The sequence below is a fragment of the Tachysurus vachellii genome, chromosome 17, assembly GCF_030014155.1.
Source record: "Tachysurus vachellii isolate PV-2020 chromosome 17, HZAU_Pvac_v1, whole genome shotgun sequence".
Classification (NCBI taxonomy): Eukaryota; Metazoa; Chordata; class Actinopteri; order Siluriformes; family Bagridae; genus Tachysurus; species Tachysurus vachellii.
This window is the reverse complement of record NC_083476.1, coordinates 16,155,826-16,174,134: the sequence shown is the minus strand read 5'-3', so window position 1 is coordinate 16,174,134 and position 18,309 is coordinate 16,155,826. Positions and strand designations below refer to the sequence as shown.

The 18,309-nt window shown below is 37.6% G+C and overlaps 4 protein-coding genes and 1 non-coding gene across 5 annotated transcripts in view; 2 read left to right on the top strand and 3 right to left on the bottom strand.

Moving 5' to 3' along the window:
* The window catches only part of LOC132860195 (methyltransferase-like protein 27), a 242,299-nt gene that overhangs the window by 105,592 nt on the left and 118,398 nt on the right, over window positions 1-18,309 (top strand). The window lies entirely within an intron of this gene.
* Window positions 40-8,365, bottom strand: ca4c (carbonic anhydrase IV c). Its single transcript, XM_060891593.1, has 9 exons — window positions 8,041-8,365; window positions 5,834-5,950; window positions 3,366-3,413; window positions 2,836-3,000; window positions 2,470-2,615; window positions 2,251-2,343; window positions 2,080-2,146; window positions 1,656-1,819; window positions 40-665 (listed from the first exon to the last, which is right to left on the bottom strand). Exons 1-9 carry the CDS (start codon window positions 8,363-8,365, stop codon window positions 474-476), a joined length of 1,317 nt encoding a protein of 438 aa, XP_060747576.1. The 3' UTR covers window positions 40-473.
* Window positions 9,062-14,658, top strand: tlcd1 (TLC domain containing 1). The gene is made up of 4 exons (XM_060890781.1): window positions 9,062-9,511; window positions 10,845-10,927; window positions 12,465-12,547; window positions 13,076-14,658. The coding sequence occupies exons 1-4, from the start codon at window positions 9,306-9,308 to the stop codon at window positions 13,457-13,459; spliced, it is 756 nt and encodes a 251-aa protein (XP_060746764.1). The 5' UTR covers window positions 9,062-9,305; the 3' UTR covers window positions 13,460-14,658.
* Window positions 15,317-18,225, bottom strand: rpl23a (ribosomal protein L23a). The gene is made up of 5 exons (XM_060890782.1): window positions 18,117-18,225; window positions 17,000-17,180; window positions 16,247-16,423; window positions 15,988-16,057; window positions 15,317-15,379 (listed from the first exon to the last, which is right to left on the bottom strand). The coding sequence occupies exons 1-5, from the start codon at window positions 18,139-18,141 to the stop codon at window positions 15,365-15,367; spliced, it is 468 nt and encodes a 155-aa protein (XP_060746765.1). The 5' UTR covers window positions 18,142-18,225; the 3' UTR covers window positions 15,317-15,364.
* LOC132860535 (small nucleolar RNA Z17) lies at window positions 16,515-16,585 on the bottom strand. The gene has a single exon (XR_009649847.1). It is a non-coding gene; the product is annotated as a small nucleolar RNA Z17 (small nucleolar RNA).

The window sequence follows — 18,309 nt, the reverse complement described above, 5'->3', positions numbered from 1 at the left end:
GTGTGTGTGCCCTGCGATGGGTTGGCACTCTGTCCAGGGTGTATCCTGCCTTGATGCCCAATGATGCCTGAGATAGGCACAGGCTCCCCGTGACCCGAGGTAGATTGGATAAGCGGTAGAAAATGAATGAATGAATGAATGAATGAATGTTACAAAGAGAATATCTTTATTTTTCCCCCAAGAGCCTTACCCAAGATATGTTGCATAATGTCATATGTAAGTCATGTTTATATGGCTTAAAATTATGGCTTCTCTTTGAAGCTTCTTTCTTTATACATTCATTATAAATCCAAGCAGTCTGTTACATCTTAGCTATAATTCATTGGGGCTTTCTTTGTGGAATTTTGTTGCAAGTTTTTAATCATATTGCAAACAAATTAATAAACAGTTGCCTTTTTTATATTTTAAATGTGCTCACATGTACATGTATTGTGATTCTTTTGGATTTTTATCCTGAAATTATAGATAGTGCATTATGTGAATATACCCTGTATCAGCTCGAAAATACAGAGGACACACAGACACAGAAAGACTGGTCCTGACGACCTACAGACACATGCCGTGGATTTGTACACTATGCGTCCGTTTAGCTTCTGCACTGGGCGGAAGTTTTCAATCATGGGCTTTTCCCTCTCGAACCACATCTGCTTGGTTAGGTTCACCAGCTGTGGAACACAGACAAACAAGAATAATGGTAATGAGGTCTCCTCCTAGTGGTTAGAGGAACCTTCCAATGCTGATGATGCTTTCTGGTTAAACACTGATGCATGATCATATATGAAAATATACCATCCATGAGAGCAAGCTTAAAACCATGATCCCCAATGGCTATAAATGGCTGCAGTCCATTTTGTGATCAAGTGATGGTTTCATGAGTAAGCAGTCTTGCCCCCTAAGGCTACACCCTACACCATGAGAAAATATAGGCACAATAAAGTAGTTTCAGTGCGTAGCCTTGCCACATCACAGCACAGGTCTGTGTGGAGTTTCCTACAGTATATTGTCAGTGTCGGTGTGGGTTTTCTCAGAGTTCCCTAGTTTCCACACACATGCTAGAGTTGGAAAGCTTATAATAAAGTGTGCATGGAGACCTGTACAGTTTATATTCCAGTCTTACAACCAGCATTTGTATTGGACCCCACACTTAAATGTAAGCTTGTTTGTCTGTCACCGCCACTGTAATTCAATTAAAAAAATCTCAGAATCAAAGTGTCCATTGGTTGTTCCTTTTGAAAAGTAATTTTAAGAGCCCACAAAATAAAATTCTCATCACATCAGTTTGACAAGTGGCAACAAATGACTGCTGGATAGACCCCATTCAAAGTGCCCTTGTTGGGGTTTATCTCTGCAGAATGGACTACAAATAATGTAACTCATCTCTGAGGGGTTGGCAAATTTAATTGACTTTATCTACTTTTAGCAGTGACACAGGATTTTACTTTAATCAAAATTAAACAGAAGCAGTAGTTTAGAGGACCCATGTGCTGTCTGTGCCCATTTTAAGAGCTAAGATAGAAATATTTATTTTATGACAAAAAAAAGAGCTTAAAATGGTGTTTCCTGTATCATAATATCAATAGTACAATGAAACTTGCTTAAAAGAATACGGGGTGATACCAAGTGAAATGGTGTTAATGAGAAAATCATCAATCTACCTGTTGTTGGCTGATGTAAAAAGGCTGCTGGAAGATCGTCCAGAGGATGCTTTCATAACAGCTTGGTGTGGTCAGAGAACCTGAGTAACGATAGTAACTGGAAAGCTTGTCCAACGAAGGCAAGATATCAGTCAACCGGAATTCTGTGACAGTACTGCTGTTCCCTTTATGAATACAATAATCATATAACACGTTTCGTTTATTAACTTTTCCTCAAAGTTTGTAAATGTTATTGCCAAAGGTGAGGGCTAACCAAATAGTAACAAACTAGATTGCCTAGGCTGATGCTAGATAGGTGAGTAAAACTGAACTCTTCCAACATAAAAAGCTCAACATGTAATGCTATTTCGGACCCTTGTTGATGGTCTCCTTTGGATGGCGTGTCCAGACAATTTAGCATCTCACAATGTCTATAGGAGCTCACCGTTATATGGAATATTTCCCAAAGCCTGAATCAGTTGAGTGAATTTTTGGTTTTCTTCTGTGGACACCTAAGGCAAAGAATAAGGAGGTCATAAAATCATTAATTGGATAACTATATACTGCATAATTCTGTTTTCATATAGAGACATTACATCAACCAGAGATTTTTTACCTCATAAAAGAAGGCAAGAGCTGCTACCCCTACTGTATCATTAATGGCTTCCTTCAGTGTATTGTATTGTTCTTTTATATGAACAATATGGAGCTTTGGGAGAGATGAAACACCGGAAAAAAAATAGCAGTCACGGGTTTAACAAAGAATGAAAGAATGAAAAATTTATGTTTCTGCTCTGTAATAAACTTAATATCTGAAGGTGATCTATGATCTCACTTCCATAGGATACTGCTCCCCATCTACAGTGTGTTCTGAGCCTGGCCCGTCATTCACTCCCCAGTGTAGATGCAGCTGAATGGCCTTGTAGGTGGCAGGCAGAGCCCCACCTCGGATCCGCAGAGATGGAGGAAGTGTAAGCATAGCTATGGAAGTGCAAATGTTACCAACAAGAAAGCAGAATTCATATGCTGCATATGATTTAAGTGCTTTATGATGCTAAGTATAATCAAAACCTAATTAAGTGTAAGAAAACCAAAATAGGCTAACATACTACTGTGATTGTTAGAACTGAACTGAAATCAAGTCAGCTGAGACAGATTTTCCAAATTAAAAGAAGAAAGTTGAATGAAATTGAAGAGTCACCAGTATTTCCGAGGTTCTGCACAGTAACGTTCAGAGTTTGTGTGTAACCTTCAAAGATGATCGGGGTTAGACAGGGGTCAAGCCTTGCCTTTTGTGTGACAATGTTAATGGGTGACTGGTTCTGGCCTCCACAATCTAGAAAGTCTTTTGCCCACTCACTGGGCTCTGAAAATTATTTATTTATTATTATTCATTCTTTCATCTTTAATAAGAGCTTTATCTTGGTTAGGGTTGTGGTGGGTCAGGATTCTATCCTGGGAGCACTGAGGGTAAGGCGAGAATAAATTCTGGATGGAGTCCTGTCCAGTGCAGGGTACTCTGCCCTCATGTATTCACACTTTCCCAGGTCAGGCAAATTGATTGTAGCCATACCATCATGTTTGTGGGAGTTCAGAGTGCACTGCAGAACGTGGAGGAAACCCATTAAGAGATTATATCCACAGATTATAACCCAAGATTGAACTGAGGACCCACCATGCCACCCTAACCAATAAATAAATGGTTGAATGTTTAATGTTGTTTGAACTTACTTCTGCAATTATTGTCACATGAATACTGGCTCTGGTAGCACCACTGAGCTGAAACAAAGGAAATGTTTAAATTGGGATCTTCAAGGATTCTTTAAGAGTTTACTGGATAATTAAGGAATCTCAGCTTTCTACTTGGAACAATCTGTTAGGGAAACACTGTGTTGTAGGTTTCCCCAGAATGACATCTGAAGAGAAGGTTTTTTAAAATGCTCACTGGTTTGGTATTTTTATCCTTTGACCACTGATCCGATTACAAATGGTAATAGTTGTATAACATTTGGCACCTGCTCACAATTTACAACAACAAGATCAAATTGTGCTTGCACTGGAGCTAATAGTTCTGTTTTCCTTTTTTTTTTTTACTGTAAAGCTGAAGTCGGTGTCCTTTAAAAAGAAATTCATTTAATATTTATTTTGGAAATTAAATTCACCAACCTTAAGTTAACCAAGCTATTGGAGTACCTCATGTTCTGCACATTTGAGTATTTCTTCCTGTTCTTACACACCCACCTTCACCCAGGATGAACTTTTTAATTAGCTGATTTGTTGAATCAGGATTGTCGGTAGTAGAGATAGCACTAAATATGCAAGACAAGAGATTTGGCAGGACCAAAATAATTGTAACTTACATAATAGCAGGTACAGAGTCATCACCTCAACAGCCTCTTTTTTAACTTTGACTTGAAGTTAATAAGACAAGCTTCTCGTGTTACCGTGATACTGCAAAGTGCAAAGTACTCTGTCCTGAAGATTCTCCTGTTTCAGAAAACTTTTAGACTGTTACAAAGCGCTGAAACAAATGTTGAATTGATGTATCATCACAGAATATTTCATCATAAATGTTAGATTTATTTCTTTGTTTAACATGCTATATTCTATTTATTATAAGGTTTAGATTATAGCACCTGCCAAGTCTCATTTGAATGAGATTACACTATAGAAACAATAATGAAATAGAAAAAGGATGTTAATACACCTATGTGGACACCTGTTCATCGCACCCATATTTGCTTGTTGAACATCGCTCTCCAAAGTTGTTCCCATCTTTGCTGTTATAACCTCTAGATTTTGATATATGGCTGTGGAAATTTATGGATACTCAGATACAAGAGTATTTGCGAGGTTGGGCACTGATGTTGGATGAGAATGCTTTGTAAACAGTCTCCGTTTCAGTTCATCCCACAAGTTTTCAATGGGCTTGAGGTCAGTGTTCTGTGCAGGACAAAGTATGTCTTCACAGAGCTTACTTTGTTCACAGGGAAAAGGTTTGGGTCTCTTAGTTCTAGTGAAGAGAAATCAAAATGCTACAGCATCAAAAATATTGTAGACAATTGTGTGCTTTCAGCTTTGTGGCAACAGTTTGGAGAAGAAAACACATGGGTGTGATGATCAAGGGTCAACAAACCTTTGGAAATATTGTCTGCACCAGTGATTTGTCTTGCAGCAATCTCTGTTTTCAGGAAATGAATCAGATTCAAGAATACGATATAATTACTATGAAAATGTTTTTGATTTTGAATGAGGGGCAGAAAAATACCCTCTACCCTATTCTTTGTCCATGCTTTAACTTCTAGCCAAGGGTTGAAATTAATAATCTCAGTGGTGGTACATTAACTGAACTTTAACTGATTATGCTCTAATAAGCACCTTAAAAACAGACAATGAAAGGCACAAAAGAGGGAAAAGAAGGGAGTAAATCATCAAATAAAAGGTCAGTGGGAATGTAGGGTATTTGTAAGCAATACAATAGCACAAGTGTTAGTACAGATTAAATACGATATGTACAGTTCAGAAAGGTACAATATAATCCCTTATACAATAGCACAGTGAACTGATTTGATTTGAAAGCAAGTCAAATCAAATAGAATTTAAATAATGGCTCAGGTAAAAACAAGTTATTAAGGGTGCATGGGGAAATCCAAAGGTGATGATTAAGTCTCACAATAAATATCTTTCTAGGACTTTTCACACAGATATTACTTGCGTTGTTAATCAATGTGTATCCTGAAGCTATCATGCTTTCTAACAGTTTTAGACAATGATACATTTAAAAATCATTTCTGCAGTTATTTATTAACAATTTATTCACTGCATTAGTTTATGCAAATTATTTTAGAAAACTAAAGCACAAAAACATGAACAGTAATAAAAGCCACATAAACACATAATCTATGATGGATTTCTCAGTGTGCATACATAAATGTATTTTAATTGCTTCCTGAGGTTGCGAACACACAACTGAAATTCAAGACAATAATAATTTCATTTTCCAATCAATAAACCATTAAATACTGTAATAAGCAACTACTTTAGTAAAAAACAGCAACAGCAAGTTCTCATCAGCACCACTACAATATTCTGTTTTTTTTATGTTTTTTTGTTTTTTTGTTTTCTTACTTCTCGCACAGTCAATATATTGTTATGACAGAATTGCCTTTAAAAGTCATCTAATCATGTGGCAGTCTTACCAGAGTGAATGCATGGAGCAAGCAGAAGACATGGCACAAGGAGAGTGGACAACATGACTCCAGTAGGAACAAACTCGGTCTGGCATTCAGGAACGAAGAGCACCTGTATGGATGGTATATGAGGGAAGGAGAGAAAGAGAGTGCGAGAAAGAGAGAGAGAGAGAGAGAGAGAGAGAGAGAGAGAGAGAGAGAGAGAGAGAGAGAGAGAGTGTGTGTGTGTGAGCAAGAGAGAGAGAGAGAGAGAGAGAGAGAGAGAGAGAGAGAGAGAGAGAGAGAAATGTGGAAAAGTGAAAGATTTTTTTTGTCCCCACACATTTCAGTGTGTCTAGCTGTAACGGCTTATTATGTTTAACGGCTTATTAAGTTAATAAAGTCCAGGGAAGTATAGATCTTTAACACTCTCAATATAATCTTATGTTATATTAATACAAGCTATGCAATCTAATATAATATATTTTATTCATATATAGATATTGTCAAAAACATTTTTCTGGATGTGGATTTTGAGGTGTAATGAACAATCCAGAGGTACCAAAGAAAATCGCAGCATGAGCAAGACACCAGACTCAAAACAGAACCCATCTTTTTCTAGGTAACAACGGATAGAGAGATCATTACTCTGCAAATGTGCTACAATAGATCTCCTTGTTCCATGAATCAGCCCTGCTTGTTTTGTCATAATAATACATGTGTGTGTTGTGGGACTATTAAAAATATCACAGAATACTGTGACTTATTAAGGTTCACTGATGAGAACTTGTTTCTGCTAGAGATAGCAGCAAGGTAGCAAGATACATGATAAAGATATGTATTTCAGGGATGAATGAAGAGAAATGGGGGAAAGATACCTCAATTTGTGGAATAAAAAATGATTATTTTCTTGAATTGATTGTTGTTAGCTGGACACGGTGACTCAGTGGTTAGCATGCATGCCTTGCACCTTCAGCAACAGGGTTTTAATTACTCTCTGCTCTGGGTTTTAAACACTCTCTGCTCTGGGTGTGTAGAGTTTGTATGTTCTCTCCGTGCTTTGACAGTCCCCTTTCCCATTCTAAAGACTTTAGTTGTGGTCTCTCTAAAATTGTGTATGTGTAATTGTTCCCTGTGATGGGTTGCCACTCCCTCCATGGTGTCAGAAAAAGGATAGATGGATAATTGTTGTCATAGGCTTTTACAGATGGTTCCAAATATTACAATTTTTTTTTACCCACAGGTATTGATGTGCTATTATTAGAAAACAACCACATTTGATGTAATAATGTATCACACCACACTAGGGTTGCCACCTTCAATACAGAAAAATAAGGGACGCCTGCCGCAGCGGGGGCCACACCCCTCGGGGCCACGATGACCACAGTCCCGATGGTGTGCCAGTGGTGGTATATCATAAATTAAAACATGTATTCATAAAAATATTAAGATTGATACCAATGGACATTATAATAAGATATCTGCTATTGAAATCAGTGTGAAAAGATGCACTCACTATCACAACTTAAGTGGTCATATTGAATACACAGCTATGACAATAATAAATATACGCCAACAAAGTGTGACTGAGAACACAAAAAATAAGCTTTTGAAGGAACTTGTGAGATGTGAACCATATTTTATTAACTAAATAATAAAATATGGGGGGGTTGGGGTGTTATCTGGAGATGCCATCGTTTCATATGGATTTTCTGTCACGACTCTGTCAAAAGAACCGGCGAGGCGGCGTCCCGCCCTCCTCTGACTCTGATTGGCCGTGATTCACGGCCCGTAACCGTAAAACAAACCAATCAAACCAACGATGGCAACGAGTATTACCCAATCAGGGGCAGAATAGGACGCGTCTTTCCATTTACATGGAAATTCTGCCCCCTGCTGAGCTTTTTCCATGTACTGTGACTGTTTTTTTTTTTTTACCCAGCCATCAGAGGCATGATAGAATCTGGCCACATAGGAAACATTCTTTATTAATGAAAAGAATTTTCAATTTAAGCGTGTTACACTGACACATTTTAAAGGGTGGGATGTATTAGGCAGCATGTGAGCAGTGAGTTCTTGGAGTTGATGTGTTGGAAGCAGGAAAATCGGACACTGTTCGAATTTGATGGGCCAAATTGTGACGACTAGGCAACCGGATCAGAGTGTTTGGGAAAACAAACAAACAAAAAAAAACAGGACTTGTTGGGTGTTCCTGGTATGCAGGGGTTAGTACCTACCAAAGTGATCCAAGGAAGGAAGGATCCATGGTGGCCCAGCAACAGGGTCATGGGTGACTATGGCTGACTGATTTGCTTGGTGAGTAAAGGCTAGCCATATGGCCCATCCAACAGAAGAGGTAATGGCAGTGACCTCTTTCAGCAGGATAATGTGACACAGAGACCTTCTCTTCACTCTCTGTGACACTGCAAAAGTGATTAAGGAATGGCTGGAGTTACATGACCATTTCTGACATGAGTTCAAGGTGGACCTGACCTCCAAATTCCTGTGGCATGTGTCAGCCATTTCAGAACTTGCAGGACTTAAAGGATCTGCTGCTAACATCTTCATGCAAGATACTACAGCACACCTTCAGAGGCCAAGTGGAGTCCATGCCTCAATAGATCAGATCTTGAAGGGGATCAACACAATATTAGGAAGGTGGATTTTATGTTATAGCTGATCAGTGTATATACAATATAATGTTAGCATTGAACAGTGTGTCAATAAAGGATGTCATTGAGCTGTTCTGAGGGTGCGGGTGGAACAAGTCCTGACTTACCCCTCAAATGTAAACAAGGAAAATAAAATGCACACCCAACAGGTATTTTGCCTTTGCACCCAGCTGTTATAAGTTAAGCCAATATATTATGCCTCAGAACATATGGATTGAATCAATGTGTATTAGCAGAAAAGTAAGCATGTGTGGGAGAACCAGGCTGTATGGACAGAATTTTGTTCCAGATGAATCGTAATAAAATTTCGGATATACTGTGTTCTATCTGTTGCTCTTGCTCTCTTACTCACAAACAGACACAGACACACATACATGCACACGACACAGCATGCTTTCTTCTCCCATTCTGTAGAACTCAAACAAGTTTTGCTGTATTGCTAAATGACACAAACTTTAGAATCACATTGGGGAGGTGTGTGGGGGTGAATTTATGGTATGACCGACATTTCCTGTAGCGGCAATCTTTCTGGCTCATTTCTTCTCATCCAATCACTGCTCAGCAAACAGAGATTGAGACAGACACACACCCATTGTTAAGCTACAGCATGTGAGTGAGAGAGAAGAAGAAAAGCGGTGCAGAACAATTCCAGACTCTTCCAAGTTTTCAGGGAATGAAAGAGTAAAACTGCACTTAATAGCCAATCACCTTACCTAGGAGAATAGGAGACAGAGACACAAAAAAACCACAAGAAAGGGAAAGCAGCCAGACAAAAGGGAAAGGCATCGAAGAGTTGTGAGGCAGGGTAAGTGTTAAAGCAGAAGTGGAGGATGGATGGTTGGTTGAAGGAGGTGCAGCGTCGACCCCTCCTCTGTGTATTCTGCAGTTCACTGGCCTTCAGACTACTCCAGACACTGCTGAAGTTTCTGCCCAGACCCCATGCTGTTAACTGTGATCAATGGAAGAGCTATAAATGGAAGAATCTCTCTGTGTCAGTCGTCCACTCACTCCTGACTGGCACCTGGGCAGTTTCCTGGTAAGTGATATTCTGCTAAATACAATATTTTGGCTGTTACTATTGTAAACATGTTACAATATTTTGGCTGTTACTATTGTAAACATGTTACAATATTTGCCTGTGTGAGAAATAACAATTGACAACACCTAGACATGAACAGATTTCATCATCAACTCTCAACTTATGCAATGTCCTACTGGACTAAAGTCATACAGATAACTTCTGAATGAAACTACAATAAAGGGTTTTAAATGGTAAATGCTCCATACATGCAGTATACAGTAAGTGATTGTACAGTTAATTACGTCTGTTGAAGATATACAGTTGATGATTTCACAAAAAACAGAAACTAGAAAAACGTGTCAGACAGGCAGCGGCTGGGAACGTTTCGTGAGAAGAAGTGAGAAACTGGAGCACTTGAGCTGTTTGCCTCAGGTAGCACAGCAACGGTTTAAACATTATATTGATCCAAAATAGAGATATTGTCATGCACCTTTCTAAGAAAAATATTTTAAAAGAAGGACACTTTGCAATTACTGAAATCTGTAGACCTGTACATGGATGCTTTTAGTTTAAACAAATTGTGAACTAATGTTGTGTAACATATATTTTGGCAACACGAAGATGAAACTAATTGTCATTGCAAAGTCAAGCAGCTTGAACACAATTGAAGTAATGACAGGATTCTTTCTCTCTTCCTACGTCTTATTTCATTAGATTAATATATTTTTAGAATGGAATGTATACTATACGGCCAAATGTTTGTGGACACATGACCATCACACCCGTATGTGGTTCTTTGCTAAACTGTTGCCACAAACTTAAAAAATACACAATTGTATAGAGAGTCTTTGTATGCTGTCTTTGTATGCTTCCTTTCACTGGAATTAATCAACCCATGATTTATGAAGACATGGTTTGCCCAGGTTAGAGTGGAAGATCTTGAATGACCATGAACTCAACCATACTAAACAGCTTTAGGATGAACTGAAACAACAACTAAACCCCAGGCCTCCTTGCCTGATCAATGTGTGATGCTCTACTAATGCTCTTAGACCTGGCTGGGCACAAATCCCCAGAGCAAAGTATAGTGGAAAGCCTTCCCAGAAGAGTGGCGGTTATTATAACAGCATGAGTCTACTAAATGTTAAATGTCATATTCAAAGAACACATGTATGGTCATGTCATGTATTTCTGGGATAAAATATATTTATTAACCGCATTCTTTGGAAATGAAAAAGCAATAAAAATGTGAACACCTACATATTTGTAAAGATGTTTTTTTACTCACTGAAGTGTACCCTAAAGTGAAGCCTGTAGATCATTTCTCATCAGCATTTGTTGTGCTCAGTGTTTTTCAGTACCCAGTGATGGTGTATGATCTGCACTCGTCCTTTACTCCTGTCTCATATCTGCTTGTCATCATCTCAACAGGTCAGTCATCTCTTTCTTTAATACATTGTACATTATATTGCACAGTTATTTTTGCCTTAAGGCTCAAAAAATGAACAATAAGGCTATACGACTAAAACTATACAATTGCTAAATCGAATAAGTTAATTTGTTGGTTACACCGATCTAAGTCCATTCTTCATATTTCGCATTATCATGGATAAGCACATGGACAGATGCACAGACAACCTGAAAACATAATGTCTCCACTACCTAGTGGCAAAGTCATAAAACTTCCTGGTTATCTGGTTATCACACCATGCTTTGTGTTTTTTACGTGACTACAAAACCATTTCTCACAATACAACCATTCAAAGTCCAAAGAGCGGACTATTGTGCTAGACACTTCTGACTGATTTTGAACAAATATTTGACTTAATTCCTGACCTAAGAAAACAAGGTTTTGTCGGTTTTTGTCTACCTTCAGTGTACCATTTATCTAGAATTTCTTTTCACTTTAACATCCTGAAAATCTAGTTTGGTGGGCTGAATCCTAATCTGCTGATACAAGACAATGATAAATGTAAACTGTGTTTAAACTCTGTCCTGTCTGGGTCAGCTAAACTGTCTTACTAAAATATTTCAGGTGTAATTTAGAATTTTATCAAATACATGAAATGAGACATTTGTGAATCAAATCAGAAAGATACTGATAATGAGAAGCTTATGTAAATATCTACCATATAGATTGCCATTTAGTATTTTTGAAAGCAAGATTAAATGTAGGATTATGAATTATGTGTACAACATTACACAGATAAAATACTTATTGTTAACTGAAAATCTTGACCGTGAATAAAACATGAATGGGTGTTTACGAATGAGCTGAAACCATTAAGTGGTCCGTTTGATAACTATGACAAAGTTTAGAAATCCAGGTTTGTTTGACAAAAGACCTCCCTCTGTCAGTTACACCAAACAATCATAATCATGGTGAATGTAGAGCATTTCCCAAGAACAACTGGTGCTAGGCGGGGATACACGCTGGGTGAGATACCAGTTCAGAACCCGAACCTGAATTCAGGATCACACTGTGACGCCACATGCTGCTCCACTGTATAGTCTTACTGCAAACCATGCCAGGCAATGACTTTGCAATGTTAAATGGCCACAGGAGATTTAGCAGGTTGACAGAAAACCTCTGAAAGACCGGAGTCATTATTATTCCATATTCTAGTTCCCAATTGCAAAAAAAATTCCCGTTCTTAATTTGAACCTGTAATATAAAATATAGTATTTGGATATTTGTATTTGGATGGTAAAGCTTGAGGTTTGAACTGGAAACATTTCTTAGGTTTATAAACATAATTATAATAATGCTAATTAAACTAAACCATGATTACAAATTCACCCAGAATCTTGTCACTACTAATTATTGTCCAGTCACCTCCAAGGTGTATTCCCACAACATGCCCAATGTTCTAAGGAAAGCTCTATATCCATCACCATCCTGACCAAATTATTGATAATTTCAATCAAATTGCACAGAAAACTGACAAATTCTGTACTTTTCTGACAGGGTACTTTATCCAGGATGCCGGAGACATCATTTTTAGTGGGTATGCACGAGAATCATGGGAGTTTCTGCTTCATCATGTATTGGTAAATCAATTGCTTCCACTCTAATCTGTCTGATCAAAAATTTCAACTATATTGAAAATATTTTTCCTTAAATACATACAGTACATGGCCAAATGTATGTTGACATCTGACCATCTCACCCACACGTGCCTGTTGAACACCCATTCCAGATCTAATCCCCTTTTTGCTGTAATAACATTTTATCTTCTGGGAAAGCTTTCCACTACATTTTAGAGATTGGCTGTATGGATTTGCTCATTCAGCAATAAGAATATTATCTTAGGCACTGAAATCAATGAAGAGGTCTGGTGTGCAGTGGGGTTAAGGTCAATTTTCTGTGCCCCTCAATCAGTTCCTTTCACTTCAACCTTGTCATGCTGAACGTTCAGACCACATTTGTTCCAGTGATGGAAAATTATGTTACAGTATAGACATCCTGTGCAATTATGTGGTTTGGAGAAGAACCACACCTGGGTGTGATGATCAGGTGTACACATGCTTTGGCCATATAATTGTACTTTACATTTTTCCAAAACCATTCCTTTGCAGGTGATATGGACGTTCTTGTACGCTGTTCTCACAAGGCAATATGTGGCTGGTGCTGTGGTAGCTCTGTTTGTCGAAGTAAACAGTGTATTTCTACATGCACGTCTCATGCTCAAAATGGCTGGAGTGACCAAAGACTCTCTCCTCTACACCATTAACAAGTTTATCAATGTCACAACATACATCAGCTTTCGCCTGGGAGCGCAGTCCTACCTGACATGGTACATTCTGGTAAACTACTCTTGGTTGGACCATGCTGGGTATTTTCTGACATCTATGATGCTCATGAACATCATGATCCTCATTTATTTCTATCGTCTGCTGCGAACAGATTTCTTCTCCAAGCACAGCCAATCAAACGGTGTCCGCAAATTTGTCCAGGACTGAAACACTACATGAGTATTGAACATTCATCTGTTAAAACAAGAACCTCTGAATTTCATGCTGGAGTCTGGTTTAACAATACTTTATGGTTATACTTACAGACCTTACAGACATACCAGATAAACCTGCTTTTCACATGCAGTGCATGTTTTCATTTTAATTATTTTGATCATGAGCTGAGTTTACTGTTTGATTTTGATCTCCATGTCTGTGGGGGTCTTCTGGGTTCCTCACACAAACATTGCTGGTATGTGGATTGGCTATGCTAAATTGACCCTAGGTGTGCACATGCTGGATGCCTGGCTGCAAATTATCATCATGCCCAGTGGAGTCCCTAACCAGGATACACTGCTTTCTGAAGAAGACTGAATGAGACTTATTGCATCTCTTAAATGCAATAAGTGTGAAATGACATTATTTGTCTTTAGAACACTCTATAACATGAAGATTCATGGTGCTGAATTTTTGCATAAACATTTTCCTTACATAACTACATGTGAAGTTCATGATCTGAACAGTAAATTGTCTTTAATAGAGATCACTAGTAAAAGGGTGTAGTAAAAATTTAATAGTGACTAAAACTAAAACATTGCAAATACATGGTAATGTCTCCATGCACTTTTACAAATGCACCAAAGGAGTCACCTGAATTGAGGCGAGAATTAAAGTACAAGTTCCTATCATGTCAGTGTTGGCCCATTAGATGCCACTGATAAATCCAAAGTGTATTCAATAATTCAGCAAAAGATAATTATGTAGGGTGTTTAATTTTAAAAATATATATGGAATTGACTTGAATCCCAAATCAGCTTAAGGATTTGTTAGGGAATGGTTAGAAATCAAGCTTTTTAAAATTCATGTTACATTCTCATTTTGAAAGTATTGATCTAATCAGAGACCTGAGAGCTTCTGACCAGAAAAACGGTGGACAGAGAACGCATTTTAATTGTGCTTCCCGCCACTGAAAGTACATGACACCATAAGCACAATATAAAAAGACCTTTCTACAGTCATGTGCAGAATCCAAAAACCCCTACAAAAACTGTAAAGAATGTAACTTGCCCATTGCAGAGAAGTATAGGTGGATTTAGAACAGAACATTTTATTTTCTGAATTTTGTTGGGCATTATTCTTTATTTTAATGAGTACTTGACTATAAAAGTGGACGCACTGAGAAATTAAACTATTACTGTATCAACTCATTTGCTGCTACTGAATTTATTTTAACTAAGTCCCAATAATCATCATCATCTGTACAGGATTTATGGTATTTTTCTAGCCTTTAGAAAAACATTTTGCTTTAGTATGACCATGTTTTCAAAATTTTTAATATTTGGTCCAACATCAACTGCTAAATTAGTTTGAGAGAGCTGCTGGTTAAACCTGTTACTGACCCAAACACCATCCTCCCAAAGGAACCCAAAGTGTTCTAGTGAACGCTGCAGTGCATGTTAAAATGGCAAAAATGATTGTTTAGTGCAAAGCATTGTTTAGTCCGATATTTTACACACCTGGTAACATCCTTAATTGTTCACGGCTAGTAATGTTTTTGTTCCAAACCTTAATTTAAAAGTTGGTTCAAAACAATAACCCCATTCTGGAAACTGCTACCTTATACAGTGTTAGAAGCATTTTCTGGTTGCATCCATTTTTTATATTAGTGTTACTACTCTTGATGTCTCTTGTAATTTTACAGAAATCATAAACAGGTTGTACAATTAGTAAAACTTAAACTTCTAAAATGTGCAGAGTTCAAATTCTGCTCTCCATGTAAACAGGCTGTTTTCATGAAGTCTCAATACATTTTAAATAGCCATGTTCAAATAAAACACCACAGGAGTCAATAAAAACAACACTGTATATGTTTTTACAAACATTTATTCTTCTGTACACGTCGCCAGGAGCAGTTTAGATGATGCCAATCTGTAAGGGGAAAAATGACATTAAGTCAACACTGCATGAAAGTGCAGCATGCAGAAAAATGTGAAACAGCCAGGAGCATCAGTGGTTCCTTTGAATGCATCAAAATTCATTCAGTCAGAAACTATGACATCACAAGCTCGGTCACTCATGAACTCTCAATATGCAGCAACTCCTCTTTTCACAGCTCAAACATGCTAGTGAAATCCTTCCACTAAAGAATGCTTCGAAGAACAAAATCCCTCCAGTATACAACTGTAAAAAACTTGCATTGCCCAGGAATTTTATTACACGTTTAGGCAAAGAAATCTTGAGTGAACGCATTAGATCTGTGTATGCTGGGAGATTAATATTTTTCAAAATCTATTTAACTCATGAAAAACTTAAAACCTAACCATTAAAAGAAATGCAAATTTCCAAAATACTTAATCTTCAGTTTTTCATTTTTTTAAATAACTGCATTACACTTATCAGTAGTAATCAATCAAGAACTACACGTCACTAATCTGATGAAACCAAGTGAATGCTTTTCCCCTGTGTACTAATAGCAACTTAAATTATTTTTTATATTTTGCTGAATTTAATATTCAGAATGAATTACAATAACTTACTTTGTTGGCAACATCCAGTGCATCGTAATCTGGTGCTAGACGAACGTATGCCTTCTTTTCACCGTCAGGCCTAAACAGCACAAATATATTTTCGAAAATTTTAGCCATTGTATATCACCACACATCCATAAAAATAAGACATCCTGTGGTTCAGTGGTTCCTTTGAGAACATCAGAAATCAGAGCTATTTGTTAATTTGCATCATTACACAGGAGACAGAAAATTTGAAACTTAAAAAAAAAAACAACAGATGTTGCACCTGATGAGTGTGTTGACTTTGGCCACATCGATGTCGTACAGTTTCTTGACGGCATGCTTGATCTGGTGCTTATTGGCTTTGACGTCAACAATGAAGACCAGAGTGTTGTTGTCCTCGATCTTCTTCATGGCTGACTCTGTGGTCAGGGGGAACTTAATGATGGCATAGTGGTCCAACCTGAATGTGTATAAGGGCATCAGAACCGAGGCCGTTAGACACGTTGGTAAGAATTAAACCAGCAACAGCACACTACACATTAAGATATTAGGATGCATCAGTATTCAAAAAGCTGTAATCACAATACATCATGCTTTGATCGCAATTCCCATCATTTGCATCCTAATTTGGTAAAAAACTGACACCGGTAACAAATGAAACATTTTTAAATAGAAGTGATATTACACACAAAAAAACACCCATCACACTACTAAAACAAAAATCATGCTGTGTAAATATACAACAGTGAAGTGTTTTGTTATAACTCGAGGAATTGGCAGTGTTTTTAAAACTACTTTCCATGTGCTCCAGAAATAAACAGAAAAAAGTTGCTACCTGTATGTATATTTATGTTTTGATGGTGTAAACTAGCTATATGATTGTGCAACATATGTATGTACCTGAGGAACTGACATACTTATTGTAGACTGGAATTAAAATGCATTAGGAGCATGGGCATGAACCCACAGACCAAATACATTTATTTTTTTCCCCCCACTGATGAAGCAATATGCAAAAACCAGTATTCAAACTCACTTGTTCCTGCGTGGTGCGCTCTTCCTGGGGTACTTGGGCTGCCTCCTTAGGCGCAGAGTCTTGGGCCTGCGGAAAGTCGGGCTGGTCCTGACCTTCTTCTTCCTGTGGCTGTGCACTCCTTTCAGTACGGCCTTCTTGGCCTTCAGAGCCTTCGACTTGACCTCAGTCTTGGCTGGGACAACTGCAAAAAGAAGCAAGGAAAGCCAACAAATTGAAATCTAAACACACATCTATCTATCTATCTATCTATCTATATCTATATATATATATCTATATATATATATATCTATATATATATATATCTATATATATATATATCTATATATATATATATATATACATATATACATTCGGTTAAGGTGATGTCCAAAGACAAAAGTTGATATTTTGTTAATACAGCTCACAACGTCTTTAAAGATTGTCTTAGTGTTTTACAACAGAACATCCAGCATTCATCTCAACCCTCTGACATTTCACTTTTACAGCTCTGGAAGAATCACGTCCTAATAAGCCAACAACCTTTGAAGACCTACAACAGGACCTACAATAAGTCGGGCCAACAAGCTACAATGTTTAAAATATCAAATATTTAATCGTGAAATAATCCAAAATGATAACTCTATACGTGTTAGCGTGCTTTGTAACACTTTGTAATGTTTGTCTCTTGTGAATGAGAGCTAATGGTGTGTTCACATGTGATTACCTCAGAGTACCAACCGGCTAAGCAAAGTAACATGAACAGTTTCATCGAAAACTCCGAGTATTTACTTTTACCTTAAATTAAAACAAAAACGCATGAAGAAAACTTTTCAACAAGCACATTTTCATGATCAGGACGTGACTATAGCTAGTTTTTAAATCGGTGACTAGAGCTAGTTTTTAGTTTTCTAGGGCTAGCTAACTAGGCTAACTACAAGCTAGCTAGGCTAACGTGTGCCGCTGGAAGTAAACGTCCGACATTTCAAGAGATTATAAGCAGCATTACGACTGTGTAAATAGCATAAAACCGTAACATTTACGAACATAACTGCTCCAATAACCATTCCGTTAAATATTAAGATCGGGTTCTTACGAATAATACTTATTTTTACAAAATAATTCATTAAAAATAGCGCACCTTCCTTCTTCGCCTTCGGGGCCATGTTGAGAAAGGAAGAACAGACGGGTTTCCTGGTCTATTTTGCAGGGGTTCGGAGGTACACATTATCGCGAGACGCTATTAATGCTTTATGGGTAATGTAGTTTAATTTGGTAGTACTGATAATCACCAGCAGAGGGCAGGGTTTAATGGTGAGCACAGAGCGCATTTT

Bases quoted from the DNA above. Each gene is read 5' to 3' on its own strand.
- ca4c (XM_060891593.1), bottom strand. From the start codon at position 8,365: ATGTTAGCAGCAGATCCTTTAAGTCCTGCAAGTTCTGAAATGGCTGAC. The intron at 2,147-2,250 runs GTAAAAAATCTC...TCTTTGCCTTAG, and splicing joins CTCTTGCCTTCTTTTATGAG to GTGTCCACAGAAGAAAACCA. The intron at 666-1,655 runs GTAGATTGATGA...TGTGTTCCACAG, and splicing joins TTTACATCAGCCAACAACAG to CTGGTGAACCTAACCAAGCA.
- tlcd1 (XM_060890781.1), top strand. From the start codon at position 9,306: ATGGATGGTTGGTTGAAGGAGGTGCAGCGTCGACCCCTCCTCTGTGTA. The intron at 9,512-10,844 runs GTAAGTGATATT...TGTTGTGCTCAG, and splicing joins GGCACCTGGGCAGTTTCCTG to TGTTTTTCAGTACCCAGTGA. The intron at 12,548-13,075 runs GTAAATCAATTG...ATTCCTTTGCAG, and splicing joins TTCTGCTTCATCATGTATTG to GTGATATGGACGTTCTTGTA.
- rpl23a (XM_060890782.1), bottom strand. From the start codon at position 18,141: ATGGCCCCGAAGGCGAAGAAGGAAG. The intron at 16,424-16,999 runs GTGAGTTTGAAT...ATACACATTCAG, and splicing joins AGCGCACCACGCAGGAACAA to GTTGGACCACTATGCCATCA. The intron at 16,058-16,246 runs GTGCAACATCTG...TGTGCTGTTTAG, and splicing joins AAAGTCAACACACTCATCAG to GCCTGACGGTGAAAAGAAGG.